The 25,616-nt window shown below is 38.7% G+C and overlaps 2 protein-coding genes across 3 annotated transcripts in view; one reads left to right on the plus strand and one right to left on the minus strand.

The window, feature by feature from the left end:
- LOC144381367 (uncharacterized) overlaps window positions 1-25,616 on the minus strand; it is a 476,769-nt gene that overhangs the window by 270,712 nt on the left and 180,441 nt on the right. Inside the window, exon 2 of the transcript XR_013446439.1 lies at window positions 7,639-7,704. The gene's annotated coding sequence lies outside the window, so the exon portion shown is untranslated. The remainder of the gene's footprint in view (window positions 1-7,638; window positions 7,705-25,616) is intronic.
- The window catches only part of LOC118535461 (bifunctional heparan sulfate N-deacetylase/N-sulfotransferase 3), a 178,626-nt gene continuing 157,139 nt past the window's right edge, over window positions 4,130-25,616 (plus strand). Inside the window, exons 1-2 of one of the 2 annotated variants that reach the window (XM_036091796.2) lie at window positions 4,130-4,433; window positions 17,330-18,471. In XM_036091796.2, coding sequence (XP_035947689.2) covers window positions 17,449-18,471 — 1,023 coding nt within the window. In that variant the 5' untranslated portion in view covers window positions 4,130-4,433; window positions 17,330-17,448. Of the gene's footprint in view, window positions 4,434-4,972; window positions 5,107-17,329; window positions 18,472-25,616 lie in introns of those variants that run through there. The other variant, XM_036091795.2, reaches the window with a different exon arrangement.

Raw genomic sequence — 25,616 nt, forward strand, 5'->3', positions numbered from 1 at the left:
AGAATTGATAGAAAATAATGAGTAGAGGTACTCTTCGGCTCAGGAATAAAAACATTTAATGACAGAATAAAATAAAATAATTTCCTTTTTCAGAGACAGTGTAAAACATTACCTACTAGACTGAGAAAATAATTTGTTTCTCCTCCTTAGTGTATTTTAAATGACCACTGTTGTGAGACCCTCTACCTGGGGCAGTGGAAAACACAAAATGAACCAGTGAGGGAGGCAGCCCTCAAGGAGGTAAGATTGTAGCAGCCATTTGCCTGTTTCCAAATTTTGCTACCATTTACTTTAAAAAAATTTTTTTTATTTGATAGTTTACTCAATTGATTGTATGGAGAACCAATTAAAATACTGACTTTATTGTATATTTATTATGATTAACATAAAAACAGATACTGTTTTTGAAAACCAAATAATTTATATAATAATAAATTTTCAGGGGTGCCCGGGTGGCTCAGTCAGTTAAGCATCCGACTCCTGACTTCAGCTCAGGTCATGATCTCAGGGTCCTGGGATCAAACCCCACATCGGGCTCTATGCTCACTGGGGAGTCTGCTTGAGGATTCTCTCTTTCCCCCTGTCCCTCTGCCCCTCTCCCCCACTTGTACTCTCTCTCTCTAAAGTAAATAAATCTTTAATAATTATAATAATAATAAATGTTCATTCTTACAGACCACATAAAGACAATCTGTGTTCTCAATAATGTTCTAAACCTGGGGGTCATAAAGTGTGCTCTCAGGTAAGTAGCATGTGCATCACCCTCGAACTTGTTAAAAATGCAAATTCTCAGGCCCCACCCACCTCTACTAAATCAGAACCTCTGAGAATGGGGCCTAGCAACCAGTGGTTTAGTAAGCCCTCCAGAGGATACTGATGCACACCGAAGTATGAGAACCACAGCTCTAACCTAGTCTATGGTGTTTTATAAAATGAAATCTTCATACCACTAATTCAACCTTATATACTTTTCACAGGCAATGTTTGCAAGGAGACTTGGAAGCAGGTAAAATTGATCTTTCTGTGGCTTCCAAGAAGCCCGATACCTGATTCCACTTTGCTGCCTCCTAACCAATCATTTTGCTGAGATTTCTGATTTTGATCTATTTTCACTTTAACATCTCTTAAGACAATAGAACTGGGGTATGCTTCCTTGAGCTGAGTTAGCAGTTCCCAGCTAGAAACATGTTTTCTTTGAAATCTTCACTCTATTACCTTCAGCTTAACAGCGTCACTAATTACTACAACTATAAATCCAAGCTGAATATTTTTCAAGAAAAGTAATATACTTACTAGCTATTTCAGGCCAGGAGTACTGATGTGTTTTTTATAAACACCTGCATTTTTAAGAACTAGTTAGAATAATATACTGCTTTAATTTAGGCACTGAAAAATAGAAAACAACTCTGCAAATACAAATGACTTTTCCTAAAATTCTTTTATAACCATCACCCTCCACACAGAAGCCTTTAGATGAAGGCCAAAGATCTATCAAAATATACAAATAATTTGTAACCTATTAAAAACTGTTAAATCTCTACATCACTGTGATTCAAAGCCTTATTTCAGAGTCACTAAATACAATAATTAATTCAATTTACAAAAGTGCATAGATTTGTTCTTTTTCTCTTCTTCTTAATGGTTTCTTTAGATATTTAATTTACAGACTCTCCCTTTTGCATTTGAAGCTGTGCGTCTGACAAGAATATTTCATATTGTCTCAAGGCTTCTCAGAGGTTGCCAGAAGCCTGAACTTCCATTTTTTGAGGTCCCCAGTATGTATGTAAATAGTAGTAATAGATAAGCTAAAGGTGGTTACAAAAACTGGGGTATATCCTTAAAGTATAGACTAGCACATTTGTCACATTAAAAAATACCATATCAGCTCATCTGGACATGATTTAACTTGAGATGCTTCACAAATGTGAGGCCCTGGACCAGACAGTTACCTTCACCTCTGCCTCATCTGCTGTCACAGATTCTTGGCTGTTTATAACTCGCGTTACACTAAATTGGAATACCAATCTGGAGGAAAAAATTGTTCCCTGGCCTTAATGTTCCTGGGTTAGAAAAAGAAGATAGGAAGGAAAGGCTAGAGGGGGCAATGGTGGACAAGCTATCTGTCCCGTCCTTACCTATCTGCTGGGCAAGTAAAGAGAAAGGGATTATAGGGGGCCTATCGATCTGCTACTACACTGGCCTAAATTTCCCATGTGCCCAGATGGGAATTTCTGAAAGAGAGCTATGTGATTTAACTATCTCATAGGGAAAGATGGCATAACCCTAAAGTATCTGTACTTTCAGATGGATGGCTGGAAGTAGCAGTCACCCAGGAAGGTAGCAGTTCTTCCCAAAGCATCAGGAAACTAGATTGTGCCTCTGTCACATCTAGCTAAAGAAAATGCCAAAACATAGTCGTAAAAATACTAAGGATCTTATTCTGTAAGAGGTTTTCTATTTTGTTTTTGTTTTTGTACAGGGAAAATAGAGGAAGAAAGAAGTGAATGCCATTTCTGAGCTTAACTACAGATCCTGAAACATTCAGAATGTATGGATTCATTAATCTTTTTTTTTTTTTTTTTGATGATTGAAATGATGAATGTATGATATGGATGACATATCATATGGATAACAGAGCAGGCTCTCTTGAAAGGAGTGTAAAAAAATAAATCGAGGTTCCTAAAATTCCTGAAAGGAAAAGGGAGGGGCACCAATTAAAAAAAATAATAAACCAATCTAGTACATGTCACTTGGTCGAAGAATTTTACCATCTTGACATTTTTGTAGGCTTCCAGAAGGAGTAATAGATTCAGACACTTCTGTAACCTCTCTATCATGTAGATCAAGAAGGATATACAACTTTCCCAGCTTTTTGAAATTCCAAACTAACTCTTTCAGGGCATTGGGATCTAATCAAAGGTCTTGCTCTACAATATCCAAATGCCCTCATAAAGTTAATAAATGGCCAAAATGTTTAATTCCTGTATCATTTATTTGGGTCTTTCAATTCTGATGGACAAAAATTTCAACTCAAGATGCTTCAAAGCAAAATACTGATTCATATTTGAAAACTGAAAAACAAGGTAAGATCTTGTTTCAGCCACAGCTGGATTCCGAACTCAAACATCCCCATCTGGGTTTAACTTTTCTCCAACTCCCAGGCATGCCTCCCTGAATATTAGCTTCATTCTCAAACTTCATATGCTGACACAAGAATTTCCAAGCTCACACATCATTCTGCAAAGTCCCATAGAAGAGAGTCCACTTCCGTAAGTGCGCGTGGGAGGGGGTGGCCAAAGAGTCCTAGAACGGTGCCTTTTTGTCTCTGATTGGCCAGGCTTGGTGACATACTTCTCTGTAAACTAATCCCAGCCACCAGAAGGACACAACACCTCCAGTGGTGAGACCTGAGTCTTGGGTCACCCAGTGAGAGTAGCTGTTGACCTGAAGCAAATGGGCTAAAGGGTGAGGCAGTGCGGTTGGAGCCTCCAAAATAAACAGGCGTACTGCTCCATAAACAGGTGTGAGTAGCTGGGACAAAAGACCACAGATGCCACTACAAGTTATCGTTAGAAGACCCCACCTCCCCCACGTACTAAACTCTCACATATGCTATGTTAGTGGATGAAAATAAGATTTAAAAAAATCATTCGATTGAGGCTCCTAATCAAATAAAGTTTCGAAGGAGTGCAACCTCACACCTTGTATCCAAAATGTCGCCTCAACTGCTGGTCTTCCGCTTGTCTTCAGGAACACATGGCCTTGCAGAAAGCTGGCAAACAGAGGCAACTCTGGTTTACAAGTCGCCCGCCACACGCTGCCAGGTCCAGGTCGTGTCACCACCAGCAGGAGCAAGACCAGAGGGGACGATGCACCCACTTCCTAGGCGGCGCGACCAGTCTCATCCTTGGCGGCCTCCACCCTCTCCCAGCAGCGGCCGTCGGAACGCGCCTGCCGGACGCGACGCCCGGGGTCACCACGCCGAAGCCCGGGCTGGCGCGAGCCAGGCGGATGGACGCGCCTCCTGCCGCCGGCTCCCGCCCCCGTCCCCACCCCTTCCCCCGGCGGGCGCGCGCGCGGGCCTGGAGCGGGGAGGCGGCGGGAGGGCGGCGGCGGCGGCGGCGCGGCCGGGCGGGTCCCGGGGACGCTGTGCGCGTCGGAGCGAGCGCACGAGTCCCCGGCGCGCCCGCCGCGCTCGCCCCGCAGCCGCTGGCAGCCCTGCGCCGCCCGCGCTCCGGACCAGCCCCAGTCGCTCACCGGCGGTGTCCGCGGGGTCCCCGGGCGGGCGAGGGAAGGGCCGTCCGCGTCGCCCCCGCCCGGCTCCCGGCACCGAGTCCCCTCCAAACGCCGCCCGGACCGCGGGGCTGCCCCCGGGGAGTCGCTGAGGCCGAGCACCCCGGGAAGGAGGATCCCGCGGACGGCTGCAGCCCGAGGTAATCACCGTGGATGACGGACCGGGCCGGTCCTCGCCCAGGAACCCGACCCCGGCGACTCGGAATGCGGACTCCAGAGGTGGCACTCTCGATCAGGACAAGTTTCTCGGGGCTTTGAAGGGGTCCTGAAACTGTCACTAGTTATTATTTAATTAGCCTTTCCTCTTATGTTTTAAATAAGTTTATTTAGACAATGAAAAAAAAAATAGCCTCCCGGATGACTGTAGGTTTATAAATATAATCCCGAAACTTTTGCATGGTGTGGTTATTTGCTTATGCATATTTATTAACCTGTTAACTCTGCATCTCGTCAGAAAATTGACATTTAAAATATTCTTTTAGGAACATTACAAGTTCGCTGTTGCGTTCAGGCATCGTGTTATTTATCAGCTTAGTTAGCATCTGTCTTCCCGAAGTGGTACCAAAGCTTGTCCCTTGGCGACGGGTCTTGCATGTGACACTCTTGCCCTCTAGTGCCTCACCAGCTTGGTAGCAGTTTGATGGCTAATATTAATAAGATGTTACATAACACAAGGGTACTGGGCCATAACTGGAAATGCTACCACTTGTGAAGCCAAAAAGCCTAAGCCGGTGGTAGTGGATGCTGCTGTTTCAGTTTCTTTTCTGTTGAAACTTTGTGAAGCATTGTCGGCGCTTTCAACTTTAATTCCAGGTAAGTGCATCTGTTTATTTACACTATCCATTAATGCTCACTCATAAATGTAAGAAGGGCTTCTAGTAAGAGATAGCAACTTTGTTTTCAATTAATCTAAAAATTTCAGGATTGAACAAGTGCCTCATTTGATTCTTGTAGAAGAAATAGAGCATTTTAATTAAATTAAGTGAGACACAGAAATATCATTCTCGGGTAATTTTAAAGCTTCTCTTCAGTAACATTGAAGTATTAAGGAGATGATCCCTTATAACTGCTTAAGATCTCCACCAACAAGTTGTAATTATTCTGCAGCAGATTTGTTAAACAGAACACATGTGTATTGCTTGATGGACTAGAAATATGTAAGCAACATTAGAGATTTAAACTATAACTACCTGTGTATCTATACAGTAATGATCCTCAACAAATCTTTCTATTTGATGCAATTCATTTCATAAACACTGTTTAAAATTGCACAGTTAATAAAATTACATGCAACTGGAAAGAAAGAATCAGGCTATGTATTGAATATAGAAGCTTTAAAAGAAAATACATGTATCTTCCATTTAATATGTCTACTTTTTTTTCCTCAAAAGAACCAAGTGAACATTGTTTAAAAGGTTTACCTAGATTATCTTCCAACTAGTTCTTCTAATATCTGGAAACTATTTAAGCTTCAAACTCATTTAAAGTTGAAATTTAATTTATATTCTTTATAAACACATTGAAGTACAGCAACATGTAATCTGGGAAGAGTTTTAAGGAAATCACTCCTAAGTAATATAAACAGCTACATCTTCATATTAGATTAAAATAGAAATCAAATATTCAGATACATGTGAAACTGATCTCCAACCCACTTTTTCTTTGTCCTTAGAAAATATCATATGATCAACTATTGAACAATGCTGTTCACCACAGAGCAGAATGATATGGAGGACAAACTCTCAAACATCTGATAGTCAGCTGAAGGGCATTTTTCCCTTTTTCTTCAACTATACCTTCCTATTAATACTGTATTTGAGAAGGAGATTTCAAAAATAAATTTGAAAGAGACTCTTGAAAAATAGTACTGAACGTATCAAGAGGTTTGCCCTAACAGAAGCTCTTTCTTTCTTTCTCCAGTTAACACAGTATCTACCATCTCTCATATTTTTATTGTTTTTCTTTATGGTCCTAATGGTAAAACAGAAGGCTTCTCTCTTTGTATAAGTAAATATTACTATTAAACTGGTCACATGAGTTAATTTCTTCATAGTTTTTAGAATGAAAGATTCTTAGGTTACTAAAATGTTTTAGATAAAACAAAACTTTTATCTCTTTCTAGAGAGATTTGTTATAGTTTAGTTGAGTTATGGTATACCTTCTCTTTCAGTACATTTTCTTGAGGAAAGTATTATTTCTGAAGATTACAGCAATTACAGAGTAATTTGTGGTATAACTGAAAAAATGTTGAAAAAAAAAAATAGAGTAGAAGAGATAACCAGGCACTGAGTTTCATTTTTCTGGACCATATAGAATATATATTAACACATATTCAGTTCAATACTGAAGAAATTATTATAAGCTAAAATCTAAATATTCAGTGGTCAACTTGCTGTTCAGAATTTTAAAACCATAAAGAAATTACAATTTTTTCTTTCAATTCAGGGAATCTTGTATGACTTCCTTGAAACCTGATTGAGTCTCAATTGTTGTTTAGTAATTAGTGCCAATTTTTAAACTTAAATATGTATTTGTTGAGGTATAAAATATATTCAAAGAAAACTATATTTAAATACTTTGTGATTTGTATGCACTATAAAAACAGAGAAATAGAATTGGTGATAAAAACACTATTCTCAACTAAATGAATGTCTTGGATTTATAATTGCTTAACAGTTTAGACGATAGGGAAAAACCATGGAAGTTTGCTTTTCCTGAGGTGTGGCTATTGAAGATAAGCATTCACACTGACATGCATGAACTCTAAACACCTGTCCAGGTTAGAGGATGCTGCCAGACCACAAAAGTAACAGCTTACATTATAATGATAATTAGTCTGAACAATGCTCAAAATTGTTTTATAACTGAATTTTTTTCTTAGAGTACCCAATAATTTGTTGTGGAAAACCAAATGGGTTTTTTGTGTTTGTTTTTAATAAAAACTATCCTTAGGTTCTGGGATATCACAGTGAACTTCATGTTAGTCTAAACATTCTTCATCAATTTTCTGTAAGTTGTATAACTAGAGAAAAATTCAGGCTTTTCTACAATTAATGTGTATAACAAATTATCTCACAAAAACTCCTACAAGTTACTGAGGGCTATAACTCTTGATTACTATTACCAAACATGAGCTTAAAAATCAAGTGTTAAAGTCCCATACTAAATGTTTTAGCATCTCAATGATGGGTTATCCATTTTACATACACTTCATTTTTAATTCTTTTCTTTGGTTACGATGTTTGAGAATAACATGAAGCTAGATATGAATTCTAGGCCTGGTTCTGCCATGAGAGATGTACTTTTGGACAACTCCCTTGCTAGCTCTGGGCTTTGGTCCCTTACCTGGAAAATGACGATCTCAGAGATCCTTTTCTATCTTCCTTGTTGTTCAACACTGTAGAAATTGGTCTGAAAGATAGGACAAATAGACATGAAAAAAATTAAATAATAATGCAAGACTTGTTGATTAGTACTGTTGTCTAGATATTTAGTAATAGATACGAAAGTTTTTTAAAACAACAGTTGACCGTCATAGAATGGTTACTTTGTCCAGGCACTGTTCTAAGCACTAATATATTAATTTTTAGCTCAACATAATCTTCAAAAAGATTATCTGAGGTAGATGCTCTAATTATTTCCTTTTCACAAATGAGGAAATTGAGGCACTGAGAGGTTACTTACCTTTCTAAGATCATATACCTGCAAGTGGTAAAGATGGGATTCAGTTTGAGTCTGGTTCCAATGCACATGCCCTGAACCACCAGATTACATTGTCTCTCTATAGGTTTTCAAGCATTTGTGCTTGATATGCCTCTTGATATAATAGAGGCAATTCATGTACCACTGTAGTCATTTCCACCACTTCTACCCTTATGTACTCCTACATATGAAATGATCATTTATTCATTCAAGAGATATTTACTCAGCACCTATTGTTGTGTCAGGCTTAAACCAGTGCCCAAGACCATTACATGTGGTGCCTTCCCTAAGGAAGTATATATAGTCCAGTTTAGGTGATTTCTTTCCTCTCCCATGATAGCCCAATTGGGTTGAGTGTCACTTGCTCAAAAAGATGCCTAAGGTAACAGAGGAAGAATTTGTCTGACTTCTTTGTTGATGCATCCATAGGATAGAGATTAATAGAGCAAGACCTCAGACTTCCTAGGACTCCCTATCGTATTTCTTCATTGCTCCTCTCTGCTCTTTTTCCATTATCCTCTCTGCAGATCGGCTGCCTCTGCTTCTCTGGTTCATATAACCTTCCCTAAAACATAGCCAAAAATTTATCTGTGACTTTACATCGTATGGTCTAGGCAAACAAGGAGAGATTAGGTTAATACTTTTGTTCCCGTGACTCTGAAGAAGAATAAAAACGACAAAGGTTATATTAGATCCTGAAAGCTTCATTGGCAGTAGTCGTAATGCCCTGCTATTAGGCATACAGTGATGTATACATTGTAGCTCAATTTAAGGGGATTTGGGAGACATTTTCTCCTTTAAGTCATACAGGCAGAACAAACAGCAAGCAGTAGTGGGGTAGTTTTCTCGTCTTGCCTCACTGGCTGGCATAACACTGAGAGAAGTGAAAAAAAAAAAAAAAAAGATTGTTTCCTTGATAATTTCTAAATACAAAGAAGGAGGGAAAGTTGCAATAGAAAGGCATTTTTCCATTTAATATATCAAACAAAGCCAGTGCCCCCAAGTGCAGCTATTTGCCCATCCATCCCAAAGAAAAACCACAGTTCTAGGGACAGAGTGTATTCTTGGTCTTACTCCACGCAAATCAGCATCTGACTTGCCTACCACAGCAGGGTTCAATTAACATGACACAGTTTCACACATTTCTTCCCAGAGAAGAGCATGTTCTTTGTCAATTTTTAATACTACTAAATTACTTTTAGCAAATTCATGTAATGTATTTGAAGCCTCCCAATGCATTTTTCAACACTATAAAATACAGTTAATTTTGTGAAAGGGGAATGTTGTCAAGATCTTTTAAATATCTTTCATTTATGTTAGAACCTGAAGTTCTTTAGTTATTAATACTCATTTTCCAGATGGCAATCTTTTTTTTCAACATTTCTTGTACTGCCAACTTCAACGTGATTCTATTGCATTTAGAAATTGATTTTTACTTGAGGATGATGGCGGGTGGAAGATAGTGGGAAAGATAGGTTCCAGTGACAAGTAGATGCTTCCCCTTGCAGAGATCACAATACTTTGCAAAATGTATGTTTGTATATATTCAGTTCTTTTCTATGTATACGGAATGGCTTAGGATTCCAAAATATAATTTCTCCCTCTGCCTTTTGTTAATGGTATATAATTAAATAATGGCTAATGCTTCCTTGGTGGAAAACAGATGTTTTCCTTTTTAAATACACATGCATTACAAAGCAACTCTAGCCATGCCAAATTCTGAAAAAATATCAGAATGGGAAAAATAGGTATTTGAGTAAGATTCAATGAAAGGTACCTTCTGGATGTGCCTGACTTATGGCTGTGGTCAAGGTGGTCACTGCCATTCACAGTGTTTATATTATCACCCTGACTATTTGAGGCCAATGTGACTTGTGGAGGTATCCATTCACGGAAATGGTTGACTTAATCACTGCCCTAGTTTGTGAAGGCAGCTGCTAGTTGTAAAATTTAGTACAGGCTCTCTTTTCACTCATTTAACAAGTATTCAGCGGGATGTTCTTACTTCAAGCAATGGATTGGTATCTAGAAGATAGAGGTGAACAGGACAGGTACTTACAAATGCTTCCAATCTCTGGAGAAATATTACACAAAAAGCCACATGGCTAATTATACCTATGGAATGTGCTGCGGAGGTAAAGTAGGTGGTGATGTGAGAGTGTGTAAAGAGGGAAACCCGACAGATCTGGGGAATCGAGGCTTTTGTGAGGCAGGATCATTTATGCTTAGAGCCATAGGACTCAGAGGCTGAAGCCAGATGAAGACACAGGAGAAAACTTCCAGAGGAAGTTTGGAAGTCCTTCCAAAGAGGACAGCATGTGAGAAGACTCTGAGTCAGAGAAGAGGTGGTTGCTTTTGGGGAACTGAAAGAGGACCCCTCTACCTGGAATTTGGAGGGGAGCACACCATTGAATCAGGCCTGAGATGTAAGAGTGGGAAGTGTTCCTCACAGTGTCTTGTAGGGCATGTATAGGAGTTTGCATTTTAATCAGTAAGTGAAATAAGGAGCCATTGATAAATTTTCTGCTGGGAAGAAACAATCCGATTTGCACTTTGATGCTGTACTGAGAAAAGTATAAAAGGAGCCCAGAGTGTTTATGAGGAGTCTAGATGTTGCAGTAGTTCAAGTGAGAGGGACGTTGCCTAGGAAAGAGCAGTATATTGAAGAGGTGAGGTGAGTTTTGGGAAATGGAAATGAGAGGACTTGGGTTTATTTAGATAAGCAGAGGTAAGCGGAAAAGAAGGTGTCAAGGATGAGCTACTACATGGTCGTGAGAAGATGAAGATGGTTTTAGAGAGTAGATCACACAGTCCAATTTAGACAGGCTGAGTTCTCTTGTAACATGAATCCAGTGGAGCTAAACAGTGGCTGGCGTATAATAAGAATACAGTTTCTGTGAGTTGTTGTTGTTATTATATCAAGTTGATAGTTCAAATTTGCAATCCTAGAGCTCAGAGGAAGGAGGCTAAACTAACAAATGAACATTTGGAATTTATTGGAGCATAGATGGTAGCGAAAGCCAGTGAGTATGTGAGCTCATCTGGGGTAATGGGAAGGAATGAGAAGAAGCCCAAGGATGGACATGATGCTGGGTTATGCCTCTGATTGAGTCTCTTCCTCTGCTCTGACTTCAGCTTCCTGCATCAAAGGTGGACTTCCTGCCCTTCCCACAACTCTGCTTACACTGGAATGCTTGTAGCTGTCCCTTTAAAGCCCTTAGTGAATTTTTATTGGCCATCTTCAGGATATTTCCCATTTCCTATGTTAGTTATATTGTCATCATTATCATCATCATCATCATCATCATCATCACCATTCTCCTCCTCATCATCATCACAGGTAACGTTTGGTATATTCATTCTATGTGCCAGACACTTTCTAAGAGCTTTTTATAGTTTATCTCATAATCCTCATTAAAACCCTATTAAGAGGTACCACAAGTATCCCCATTTTCATATGCAGAAACTGCAGCATCTAAAGATAATAGCTACCCACTATCCATTTCCTACATGTTCCTAGCATGAAAAGTGTTGCAGTTGCTTTCTTGGGTGTATGGCATCTTCACTGCAGGCAGTCAAGTTCCAATTTCAGTCCAACCATTATGAGCTGTGGCATCCTGGGCAAGTTACTTAGCTTTTAAAGGGCCCAACACCACGTTGGCATGTAGTAAGTGTTCACTAATTTAGCTGTGTTGCTGTTGTTGTTACTCTACCTTCCCATATGATGTTATTTCCTTCAGTGTGCCTTATAGGAAATCCTGATGCAGTGGTGATGTTTATAACCAGCCCAACTTTGCAACTTTCCTGTATCTACTCCGACTCTTCCAAAATGCCTGCCTAAATGATTTATTGATTTTCTAATTTAACTTACACTTCCTTGGTCATTCAGCATATTCCTCATCATAGGTCTCCAAATGCAAGCACAGCTGTCAGCTCCCTGCTTGTAGTAAAGACAGTCGTGTCCATGGAAACTCTCTGACATGGAGGCTAGTGTGCCTATTCTTTAGTCATTCAGAGAATTCTTCAGACCCTGCAAAAGTCTATAATTTTCAATGTATTTTTGTGAAAGCACTTCAAGAATACAATCATCGGGCACCTGGGTGGCTCAGTCAGTTGGGCATCTGCCTTCGGCTCAGACCATGATCCCAGGGTTTTGGGATCGAGCCCTGCATCAGGCTCCCTGCTCGGCTGGGAGCCTGCTTCTCCCTCTGCCTGCTGCTCCCCCTGCTTGTGCTCTCTCTCTCTCAAAATAAAGAAAATCTTAAAAAAAAAAAAAAAATACAATAATCACTATACTCAAGTGTTTGCCTGTTGCTCTTGTTAGCCTTTAAAAATGCTTTTATCCTGTTTCTTGTTTGAAAGATTACTGGGAATGACATAAACCCTATACCCTTGGAAATTTCAGTCTAACAAGAAAGAGAGACATTAAACAAATAATGTTGCTAATGACATTTAGTAAGAGTTGTGATAAAAGCCTGAAATAAAATGTAATTATAATTAGATTACATCATCTGAGGCTCTGGTCTAAAGGGGGAGGAGTAAATTGGTCAGAAAAGGCTTTCCTGAGGAATTGAATTTGTGTAGCATATCCAGATTTGCCTATGACCCATTAATTTCAAATGTTTCCTTGTCCTTTTTATTTGTCAACATCCAACTATTTTATAGAACATTGTGATTTTGCCATCTCCCTGTGCATCATTTAGTCACCTGTCTGAACCTTAGGTGAACATCATTAGCTCAAGCCAATTTCCACTCTAAGCTTGTGCGTTTCTAATACTGGCACTTTTCTTCTTCTAGTTCCCAAGCATAATTTATCAGTAATCATTTCCTTTTTGTTTTTCTCCTGTCTCTCTTAATTTTTATTCCCCCTGATAACCACCTTAGTCTGGCCTCACACCACTCCCCACCTGGATTGTGCAGCAGCCCCTTAAGTGGGACTGTCCTGACTCCACCTCCTTCTTCACTCTGTACAATGTAGCATATACTCTCTCTGTTCATATGACTGCTGTTTGCCCATTCTAGATGCCACTGCTACACTAAAATGTGATTTTTATTGTCTCTCTTCTGTTCAGATTCATCTAATGCTGTCTGTTTCCAAGTCCACACTTTGTGCTTCACAGTCACTTCCAAGGACATTCATTAATCTGCAAGACTCCTTGAATGAAATATTATTTCCATTTTCAACCCAACACATAGTATCATATTAGTTTAGTCTCACTCTCAGATAAACATATTGTAACCATATCATTTCTTCAGCCTTGCCAGGTATTTTAAGTCAGCTCTCCCCACAGCGTGGGGCTTGAACTCACAACCCCAAGATCAAGTCACATGCTCTCCCGACTGAGCCAGCCGGGCACCCCCCCTTGCCAGGTATTTTTGCCTAACATGTTCATCCCACCCTCATATCCAAATCTTGCCCATCATGTCATGTCCCCCTGAAGCACCATGTCTCTTAGAAACTGCTTTCCTAAATTTCATTAATCTTTAATTAATCATTAATCTTGGTTTTGAAACTTGTAACAAATATAGTCTGTACAGCATGAACCACTACCTATTATGTATGGTGTTGGCTGTTGTTTCACAAGTCATTTCCCCCAACAGAGACCTTGCTTCTGCAGACAAGAATCACTCTTAATATTACCTCTGTGGTGTCCCTTGCACCTAATACAGCCCTAAGCCCAAACTGGGTGTTCAGCAAATACCTAATGACTGATGGCAGAATGATTATTTGATGGGAATCTTTGGGTGGGTGAAGATTTAATATCTACCACAATGGCTTCTTTTATCCTATGTTAGGATGGCATGACTATATTTTCTTAGTATTAAGGAAAACAGAGATATTAAATCCAGCTAATGTATAGGTAATTGTAATCATATTAATAGTGATATATAACCTTAAAAATAAGTTATGACATTAGAAAAAAGTAGAAGTGTCAAATTAGCCTGTAAGGTTAATATGCCATTTTATTTGACTAATTCCACAAACAGTTATTGGGTGCTTACTCTGTGCCTGGGACTAGGGGCTCAGTGATAGAGGCCTTATCTCTACCCTCTTAGAGTGTTTTACAGTTGGATAAGAGAGACTGACAGATGGACAATAAACAAAGTTTTAATTACAATAGTGCCAAGAATTACAAAGAAGATATCATTTCTACAGTGGCCGTGTGTCACTGCTGGTCTTACCCCGTTTGGAAGGTCAGCTCCATCTGAGAAGGTTTCACAGGGGAACTGTGCGGAGGAGCTTAATTTTCCACACGTACCTGTCTTCCCAGTGATCCCCACCAGTGAAGGGCTCAGGAGAAGCTGCCCTAGTGGCATCCCACACGGAAGGAGGGACAGCACCAGTTCACTGCATTCTGAGATTTTCAGAGCCCATAGACATACAGAGAATGGGAAGTACTTGGTGGTGGATGAGGTTGCAGTAGGAACAGTAACTTTTGAGACTCTATACCAGGGACCAAATTTGGCCACAGCAAAGTGTGCTGTCAAAAAAAGTTTAAAGAAAACTTAGAGAATCCTAATGTGTCCATTTAAATATCTTAGACCAAATCCTACCCTCAGAGACATAAGCTGGAATTCCCTTGGCTTCAGGAGGAAACTTGAAGAGTTCGATAGAAAAGAGAGGTCTTTCAGTATTTTATACCAGGTATTGGAGAAGGTAGCTTTAATAGGTTCCTAATATCCATCCTAAATAGTGAGAGCAAGTACTCCTCACCACTTTGCCTCATGACAGATAAGATTAGTATGAGTTACATGCCTTTCACTTCTGACAATAAGAACAAATGATGAAACACTGCTATCTGAAATGCAAAATGTGGTAATACATTTTGTATCCAGTCAAAAACACTTCACAGCTAAAACTGAAACACAGGCATAGAAAGATATGAGATTTTATATCCTGCTATTTTGCTCCAGACTATTATATTATTCATAAACATGTACATAACTTTTAAAGTGCAACTACTTTTCAAAATGAAATAACTACAATTACAGTGGAAACTCTGCGTTGTCCTGGTAATTTTGATTTGCTTAAATTGCACCTACAACTAGGCTTGAATGTTTAAAAGAGTAGAATGTTATCCTTTATATTAGATTTATTATCAAGCATGCCAGGTCACTTGATGCCATTTTACTTGGCAGAGTGGTGGTGTACCACAGACCCCCCATGCCAGACCCAAGTTCTCTTCCTCCTTTCTTTGCAGTGTCCCTCAGACTTGCCCCTTCCCACATTCTCCCTGACCTCTGCTCACTAATGGTTTTTATGACTGGATTGTGAGAAATAAGCCTGCCTCGGCTTGCCAGCCTTGACTCTCAAACAATGCTCTAGGATATCCTTCACGTTATTGGTTAGTTCATTTTCCTGAAAAATCTCACCCTTACCATGTTATTCCCCAAAGCAGAAAAGTAGAATGGCTCCCAATGGGTTTTCTCAACCGTGAACTTGTATGCTATCAAATCTCTCCATAATCTAAGGTACCCATACTTTGTACAATTTATTTTTGGGGGGACTTCATACCCTTGCCTTCCATTCTTCATCAGAGTGTTCCTTGTCCAATATTGTGCTCACCCCTGCCTCTATAAATTCCCTCCATCTCACATGCCTACTTACATCGCCCTCACCTTCAGGGCTCTGCCCAAATCCTACATCCCCCTGGAGTATTGCAGGCTTCCCTACTTGCCATGGTTGCTTCTCTCATCTCATTAGAGGCATTTGTCTCTACTCAACAACCATCTATTATTGTCATGCTAGTCATTGTCTCTACTTTATAATTTTGGACCCCTTAAGGAAATTCACTCTGTTGACCATTTATATTTTAAATAGAGAGATAGTTACCCCATAAATATTTGAATGAATGATATAGATGCCCTAAATATTTGAACGAATAATTATAATATACAATTTACAGGATAAATATCCTATTTATAAGAATCTTAGTCTGTAAATATCCTGCAGTTATACACCAGAATGTATTACTCATAAAGATAAACATATATTATTCAAAATATTGTTCATTCCTTATTTCATAGGTGAATATCACAGAATTTTAGAGCCAGAATGTTCTTGGTGATTATTTATTCTAACCTCATCATTTTACTTAAAAGGTACTGGAGCCGGGCGCCTGGGTGGCTCAGTTGGTTAGGCGACTGCCTTCGGCTCGGGTCATGATCCTGGAGTCCTGGGATCAAGTCCCGCATCGGGCTCCCTGCTCAGCAGGGAGTCTGCTTCTCCCTCTGACCCTCCCCCCTCTCATGCTCTCTCTGTCTCATTCTCCCTCTCAAATAAATAAATAAAATCTTTAAAAAAAAAAAAAAAAGGTACTGGAGCCAGGGGCACCTGGGTGGCTCACTCGTTAAGCGTCTGCCTTCGGCTCAGGTCATGATCCCAGGTTCTGGGATCGAGCCCCACATCGGGCTCCCTGCTCAGTGGGAAGCCTGCTTCTCCCTCTCCCACTCCCCCTGCTTGTGTTCCCTCTCTCACTGTGTCTCTCTCTGTCAAATAAATAAATAAAATCTTAAAAAAAAAAAAAAAAGGTACTGGGGCCAAAGTGACCCAGTTAATAAGAGGTAGAGGTTCAGTGAACCCTTTCAGCCTGCCTTGTGGACAATAACAAGACCTTCCTTAATTCTTTTATATTCCATATTTCCTTGAAAAGTGCCAGGACCATAAGACTCTAATAAACTTCTGCTCTAAGAAGCACTCAGGTTTCTTTCTTATTGTTTTTCAAAAGCTACTAAATTTTTCTAAGATTAGTAAGTCTTGAAAGGGATTTGAAACTATAGCATGACAAGGTGTTTCATGAAGCATTTTCATTGTTTTTTTTTTTAAAAAAACACTTTTATAGTACTTTTTTCATGTAATTACTGCGCTCTTTTCCAAACAGCAGAAACTAGTGTCTTAACTATAGCACCTAATGAAACATGTCCAAACTTTTATGAATGTTCAGTACATGTAGTTAAACACATATGCATTGTGTATGCATTACATGATAGGGCAGTGCATGGCTCAGGGGACCTCTCTGTGGTCTTAGGTATATGATATCTACAGAGTTTGATGCAAAGCTCAGTGAATAAAAGGAAATTTCTGGTTAGCCCAATGTATTTTCTGTATGAAGGATGGAGAGCCTCTGTTATATGGAGCCCTTTTCCCGTTTCTTTCCCTCCCACATCCTCATCCAGACCTGGCAGGAGGAAAAAGAGGCTTCCTTACAGACCATACACCCGTTCATCTGCCTAACAGGTTGCTACTCATGTCGATCAGCAGGAAAAAACTTGCTCGTTTTAATGCCGCAGAATGAATGTTTGATACTCTGTTCTATTTTATTCTACTTTTCAGACTGTATTTTCTGTGAGTCCTGATCCAGTGCTACAAATGCGCTGCAATGGTGACATAAACTATTGACGGAGACTGGAAAAGTAGCTGAACACCATCTTTTCTTTTCTTCTTCTTGTTTTATGGTGCTTCAACTGGAACAGTCTGAGGGAAGTATATGCAATATGAGTTTTATCATGAAGCTTCACAGACACTTTCAAAGGACGGTTATTCTGCTCGCCACATTTTGTATGGTGAGCATTATTATTTCTGCATACTACCTGTACAGCGGCTACAAACAGGAAAATGAGCCCTCCGAGATGACGTCTGAAGTGGACTGTGCGGATTTCCAACACCTACCGTACAGGCTTATGGAAGTCAAGACAGTGAAGCTTTCTGATGCCTCGAGGACAGACCCCACAGTCCTGGTGTTTGTGGAGAGCCAATACTCATCGCTTGGTCAAGACATAATTATGATTCTAGAATCCAGTAGGTTCCAGTATCACATTGAAATTGCTCCTGGAAAGGGGGATCTCCCAGCACTTATAGAAAAAACTAAAGGCAAATATATTCTCGTTATTTATGAGAATATATTAAAGTATATAAATATGGACTCTTGGAACCGAAGCCTTTTAGATAAATACTGTGTGGAATATGGTGTGGGTGTCATTGGATTCCACAAAACTAGCGAGAAGAGTCTACAGAGCTTTCAGTTGAAAGGTTTCCCTTTCTCCATATACGGAAACCTTGCAGTAAAAGATTGTTGTATTAATCCTCATTCTCCATTGCTTCATGTGACCAAATCTTCCAAGCTTGAAAAAGGTTCTTTACCTGGAACTGACTGGACAGTTTTCCAGATTAATCACTCAGCCTACCAACCAGTAATATTTGCCAAAGTAAAGACCCCAGAGAACCTTTCTCCTCCCATCTCTAAAGGTGCTTTTTATGCCACTGTCATACACGACTTGGGGCTTCATGATGGAATTCAAAGAGTTTTTTTTGGCAACAACTTGAACTTTTGGTTGCATAAGCTCATCTTCATAGATGCGGTTTCCTTCTTGTCAGGAAAGAGGCTGATGCTGTCCTTGGACAGGTACATTCTTGTGGATATTGATGATATTTTTGTGGGAAAGGAGGGAACAAGAATGAACACCAATGATGTTAAGGTAAGGCCCTTTTTATCTCAAAGTTTCAAAGTTTAGGTCATCTTCCAGTAGGTTTATCAACTGTCCCAGTTTGTCTGGGGCTAAGGGATTTCCTAGGACATGGGATCTTCATTTTATAAGAAAGTCTCAGGCAAACTGGGATGAGTTGGCTACTCTCAGCTATATTTGAGATATAGGGCTATATCTCTCTGAATCAAGAAAAATGAAGACTGCACTAAAGGATTGAGTGTGGCAGGATCCTGAAATGCTTTTCTATATGTATGTACAGCTACGGAGTAGAAACCATCTTGTTTAATTAACTTTCTAGAAACTATCTACCTTAGAAAACTATTACTAATCTAAGACTTTAGTTCATTTAAATATGAAATCAAAGTGAATTTGTTTTAATGAAAATAAATACTCCCACAAATTTTCAAGAATTAAAGATCTCATAAGTAGCAAGTTCAGATATTTTTGGAAGTCAAATGTGCAATTCATTTTCTCTTATATTTTTTTGGAACTCTTAAAATCAGCACTGCTAAATATGGAAAGCTATGAATATACAAGCATACTTATTCATACACAAACATAAGGATTTAAATTATGTTTCAGAATTCATTGAACACCTCTGGTACATATATGAAGCCCATCATGCTGCATTTAAATGGTATTAGATTTCTCATCGTATAAAACTGTTGCCCTTAAATAGAAAACAGTTATTTGAAGATCGTTGATTATTGTGAATTCATTGTGTTACATAAACAACTGGTTGTTTAATATTAATGAAATTTAAAATTAAAATGATCTACATTTATCTTACTTTCCCATTCAAAATATTATAGGATTCTATCTTTCTTATACTACAGATTGATTTCTCATAAAAGTGAAAGGAGAGATTTTGATACGTATTTTTTATTCTGTACAGCTTTGACCTTTTGGTAAAATACAAAGGACTAAATCAGATGGAAAAAAATCTTGAAAACTGCATTCTTTTCTATAAAGACTAAGCATCTGGCAAATAATAGTAATGTTCATCACACTAGTTAATGAGCTAAGAATACCAGAAGGACCATTAAATGTTATCATAAGAGACTGTGAAAACTGGAAAGAAAAAAAAAAAAAAAACCTCCATATTTTTCACAGTATTTTAGACTCCTCTTTTTAACTCAATAAAAATTAATTAACATAGAAGTTGTGCTTAAGTTTTCATTAAGTCTTATGAGATATACTGGAAAATTGTAGCTAAGTTAAAACCAAGTTGGTAGCTTAAACATTATGCACTTGCAAATTACAAACAGTATATAATTCTCTTCCAATTTTTTCATTTCAAAATATTATGATAAAACATGTTTTTAAGGTTTGATTTCTGAACTATAATTCTTTAAAACTGGCAAAACATGTTGTTATACCATTTAAAAATGTGCTAGATAAATCTAAGTTTTATATGCAAACCCTACTATATCCTCTAAAATTATACAAAATATAAAATGCCTTCAGTGCTCTTAAGGTTAAACCATTTTTAAGGCGTATAAAAAATTAAACACATTACAATTGAGCACATTTAATAAGAATTCAGCATATAAATTATTTAATGAATTACTCATTTAGATGGGAATATATTTTCTAACCAATCCGAAGGCTTAAAAGAAAGTATATTTTGAATTATTTGGGCTTTTAAACTACTTCTACATTGTATCTGTGATTGTTTCTAAAACACTAATTCACTGTATGCAGTTGCCCTGAGAGTCTAAACATTTTCTTTCTCTCTTCCTTCCTCCGTCCCTCCCTCCCTCTCTCTCTGTCTCCCTTCCTCCCCCCCTTCTTTCTCCCTTCCTCCCCTTCCTTCCTTTTTTCTTTTTCTTTCTTTCTCTTTCTTTCTTTCTTTCTTTCCTTCTTTCTTTCTTTCTTTCCTTCTTTCTTTCTTTCTTTCTTTCTTTCTTTCTTTCTTTCTTTTTCTTTCTTCCTTTCTTTCTTTCTTTCTTTCTTTCTTTCTTTCTTTCTTTCTTTCTTCTTTCTTTCTTTCTTTCTTTCTTTCTTTCTTTCTTTCTTTCTCTCTCTTTCTTTCTTTCTTTCCTTCTGTCATTCCGTAGCTAGTTATTAAGCATGTACTACATGTGAGGTATTTTTGGCAATATGTAGATAGAATCATAAGCCATAGCCTCATCCCTTTAGAAGAGAGGGTGGGGAAAAGTATAGTAACAGAAGCCCAGAAAGCACATAGTTGATGATTGTGCTGAGCATCTATCTACCTGCTCAGTAACTGCTTGGCCACATCACATTCCAGGCACAGAGGTAGGCACCAGGCATAAAAAGGTAAATAAAGCATGGCTCCTCTCTTACTGAGTTTACTGTCTTGGTGGGCGGTGCTGATAAATAGGTAGATCATTTGCTATGTGGTGAATGCAATAGTAAAGCTGTCTACATGGTTTTACATAAGTACTGCCTTGGGAAACACTGTGCTGTGTGCTGTGTACCTGAAACTATTAAGTCCTATTAAGCAGGACAGATTTTGAAGGCAAGGCTAGAACAATAAGATGATTTCAGAGGCTAGAGCAGTGATAGTTCAGATAAAAGCAAATTTCTTGAAACTAGGAAATGATAAAGAATTGAGAAGGAAGGACCAATTTAAGAACTATCTTGGAGGTAAAATTGAACAGCTTACTAATTGGGTCAGTGGAGATGAAGGAGAATATAATCAAGGATAACATTAAGATGTTTGGCATAGGTGAATAATGGTTGATTATTCCAACAACAAAGAAAGAGGAGAGAGGGGCGCCTGGGTGGCCCAGTGGGTTAAGCGTGCAACTCTTAGTTTCGTCTCAGTTGGTGATCTCAGAGTCGTGAGATCGAGCCCCACGTCAGGTGCCCAAGCTCAGTGTGGAGTCTGCTTGAGATTCTCTCTCCCTCTTCCTCTGCCCCTCCCACTTATGCTCTCTCTCTCAAATAAATAAATAAATCTTTAAAAACAAAACAAACAAAAACCAGAGAACACCAGGATCATAGTGAAGGTAATTAGAGGCCATATTAAAAATGTTAAATTATTGAAGTGCATCTGAGACATACAGGTACAGATATTTCAACAGGTAGTTGGCTCACAAGAGGAGTCTGGATAGCAAGCATAGTTTTTAAAGTTACTATTCTGTCGAGGGAATGGTTCAAGGCATGAAAGTATGTGAGATCAGCCAGGGATAGGGCTTATAGAATGCTAAGGGGAAAAGACTGAGTGTAGTATAGAATCTTGAGGAAAATCATCTTTCAGAAAACAACTGGAGAGAGATGATCTCATTAATAAGAGTCAAAAAGAACAGGGTCAAAGACTAAGAAGTGATGCTGTTATACAGGAGTCCCCCCTTATCTGTGGTTTTGTTTTCCATAGTTTCAGATACCAGCCGTCAACCATGGTCAGGAAGCAGATGATCGTCCTGACACACAGTCACGAGGTCAATAGTAGCCTAACACTCCTTTTTTTTTTTTTTTTTAAGATTTTATTTATTTATTTGACAGAGAGAGACACAGCGAGAGAAGGAACACAAGCAGAGGGAGTGGGAGAGGGAGAAGCAGGCTTCCCTCGGAGCAGGGAGCCCGATGCGGGGCTCAACCCCAGCACCCTGGGACCATGACCTGAGCTGAAGGCAGACGCTTAACGACTGAGCCACCCAGGCACCTGTAGCCTAACACTCTTGTCACAGCACCTCCGCCATTCCCCTCAGTTCATCTCGTCAGTAGGCATTTTGTCCTCTCTCATCATCACAAGGCTGAGTTCAGGACAATCAGATGTTCTGAGAGAGAGACCACATTCACATACCTTTTATTCCAGTATATCATTATAATGATTCTATTTTATTATTGTTGTTAGCCTTTTCCTGTGCCTAATTTAGAAGTTAAATTTTATCACAGGGATGTATGTATACGAAAAAACATATGTAGGGTTTGGTACGATCTGCAAGCGCAGGCATCCACTGTTGGTTTTGGAACGTTTCCCCTGTGAATAAGGGGGACTACTATATAAGCCTTGGGAATGAAGAATGTCAGGGAGGGTGTGATCTGCAGTATAAAATCCAGCAGCTGGGTCCATGAAGGTAAGGACTAGAAGTCTCCTTTGGTAAAAGGTGAAGGTCATTGGAGACGCTTGCAAACTCCAGGGGAACGGGGCCAGAGGCATGCCTCGACACAGGCATAGCTGCAATAAGTTCAGGATTAGATGAGAGAGTTAAGACATGGAGGAGAAGAGTGTACGATACTCAATGGAAAAATTTTGATGTGAAGAATAGAAGAGAAATTAGCTGGAGGGCGAACAGGAGTTAGGGTGACCAACCATCCTGGTTTCCCTGGACTGAGAGCATTCAGTGCTAAAACTTAAAGTCCCAGGCAAACTGGAGCAATAAGTCTTCCTAACTAACTAGGGTTAGCTAACCTAGTTAGTAAGCTTACCTTATCTTTTTTCCTAGGAAGAGAGATTAAAGAGCATGTGATCTAAGAGAAGGTCGTGGATGTGGTAATTAAAAGTACCTAATTAATAGAAATATTTTTAATCAAGTTCTTTTATTTAATTATTACCACTTATGAATAATATTATATTTTCCCTATTTAAAGTGTTAGGAAAATTGAAAAGATTGTGAGAAAATTGAAGGCAACATAGAATGTTTCTTGCAAAACTAGAAGGATGGTGCATATAGCACATAAATTTTAATTATACTAATCACTGCAAAAGTTTCATTTTTTTCCTTATGTGGAACAAAAAAAGTGTTTCCTTATTTAATTGGAAAATCAGAATTAGCAATGCAATATCAGTTTTTACTTATTTAACTGTTGAATAACACGAGCACTTTTTAAGGAGCCTCAAAGCGACTAAGAAGCTGACATGGCACAAAATATATGACTCTTCATGAGGAAGAAAAAAAATACAGACCTAAGGTGTTGTCCTTTTTAGCTGCAGAATTTATAAGCTACAAGCCATAGCCCTTAGAGAACCAAAGAACATACAGTTTAGACAATATGTTCTTCAAAATTGTCAATACTAATTTCAGTCATATTGAAGTCAGAAAAAGGGGTGTGTGTGTGTGGACAAGACTTGTCTCAAATTCACCATGGACTAGTTTTGTGATATTCAAGTTCCTAGTGTTCTAGGACCTGTCCTCAGACTTCCCGAGGCTAAGTGTACAGAGAGGGTTTTGGAGAGGGAAAGTGGTTTATGAATAGATGTTTCTGCCATTAAATCATTTTAAAGATATCACTGAAAGCACACCATGACCAAATGAATATTAACAATTCACATTCTCCCTTAGAAGAATGAATTCACTTCAGGCCTAAGATCCATTATATCTCTAGACTTAGACCATTTCCTGTAACATTTCACCCCTAAGACAATTGTGAAGTGGAAGAGGGAAGGGGGTCTTTCAAAGTTTTACGGAACTCTCTGCAGCTATACTCTCAACAAATAAAAGAGCTATGTATCACTCTCTTCCTCCTATGTTTCTCCCTCCTCCTTCTAAGACTGGCGCACATTGTCTTTTTGCCAGGCTTTCTAACATCCATGAGGAAATGAGGAACCAGCCCAGCCACACATTATTAGCACACTAGAGGTGCCCACAGTGTGACTGGAGGTGAGCAACTCAGCAACCCCCTCCATCTCCACACTATCCCCAGTCTTTCCCACTAGTTTCTGACAGGTCACCGTTCCTTAATTTGGCTGTTGTATATTACCCCTTAAAAATATCTACATTTTAAAAGTGGCCTTAGGAGAGGGCAGTTCTTAAATCTTTAGTACAATGTCATCAGTGACTTTATCATTATTTTCCTCACTAACTAAAGATCCCAGAGTGCCTAGGGAAAAGAAAGAACTGAAAATAGAAGTAGGAAAAGCCACAAAGGTCTGAGAAGTAAGTGGTATCAGGCTCAAAAGACGGACCTGGCTGACTTCTCAGTCTAGCTAGGAGCCAACCCTGGGGCTGTAACTGGAGTGTAAAGGTGATCTCTCTGCTGCCTGACTGCTCTCTCTCCTCAGAATACTCACTACCCCAGCTACAGTAAAGCCAGAGGCTTCATAAAATCATTGAGAAAGAACTTAACATACCAAATGTCTAGGGGGGGAAGGTACCTGCAATCAATTATTCTGTCACAAGCAAAAATAGAAAGGAAACAAAAATTTCTCCAGATAGTTCACTATTTATAATGCGCTGAGTGGATGGCAAACCTACACAGCACCAACCCCCCCACTCTTATATTTCTCTAATTCCTTTCCATTTTCTCTGCTGTTTCTTATCTTTTATTTGCTGATATTCATTTTAATTGCAATTTGTCTAGAAGCATATGTCTGCTTGAAACTAATACTTTAAATTGCTAGGATCACTTTATGACTGGATATACTATTCCCTGTGTACTTGACAAAAACAATTCTCCAGTTAATGTATATCTATTAGCTCAACTTTGTTAACTATGTTGTTCAAATCTTCTTTGTTCTTACTGTTTTGATCTTTTTGTGGAGGCAGGGGGAGGGACGGGGTATACTACTTGATGTTATCAAAGGAGGTGTGTTTAATTCTTCAAATCTGTTAGTGGATTGTAAATATTTCCTTGCTTTTCTGTCAATTATCACCTTCTATACTTTAAAGCTATGTTATTTAAGGATATATATACATATATACACATTTATATTTACATATATATTTATATATTAATTGAAAATTTTATCATTCTGGGGTTACCTTAATGCTAACATGCCTAACCAGCTTCTGGGGGGTTACTATTTAAAAATTACACATTATCTCATTTGTGTATTTGTTCTGTCTTCTCTCCATGTCTTGACATTATAAATTAGTTTAAAAAACAACTTGTCAATTAATTTTCTTTTTATCTACTTTGCCAATATTTGTCTTTTAGTTAATAAGATCAATCTACACTTAATTTGATTATCAATGTGTATGGATTAATTTCAGCTATCTTATTTTGTGCTTTCTATTTGTCCCACTTGTTCAGGTTCTTCTTTTTTTGTTTTTTATTGCCTTTATTGTTGGTTTCCTTCTTTTTTCTACCCACTCCTGGTTTGAAATGTATATATTTTATTTCTGTTCTTCTAGGAGTTTCTCCAGAAATTTAAACATATGTGCTAAACGTATGTTTAGCTAATATTAATCAATATCTTCACACTTCAGTCAAAAAGTATGAAG

Source organism: Halichoerus grypus, chromosome 3, assembly GCF_964656455.1.
Source record: "Halichoerus grypus chromosome 3, mHalGry1.hap1.1, whole genome shotgun sequence".
Lineage (NCBI taxonomy): Eukaryota > Metazoa > Chordata > Mammalia > Carnivora > Phocidae > Halichoerus > Halichoerus grypus.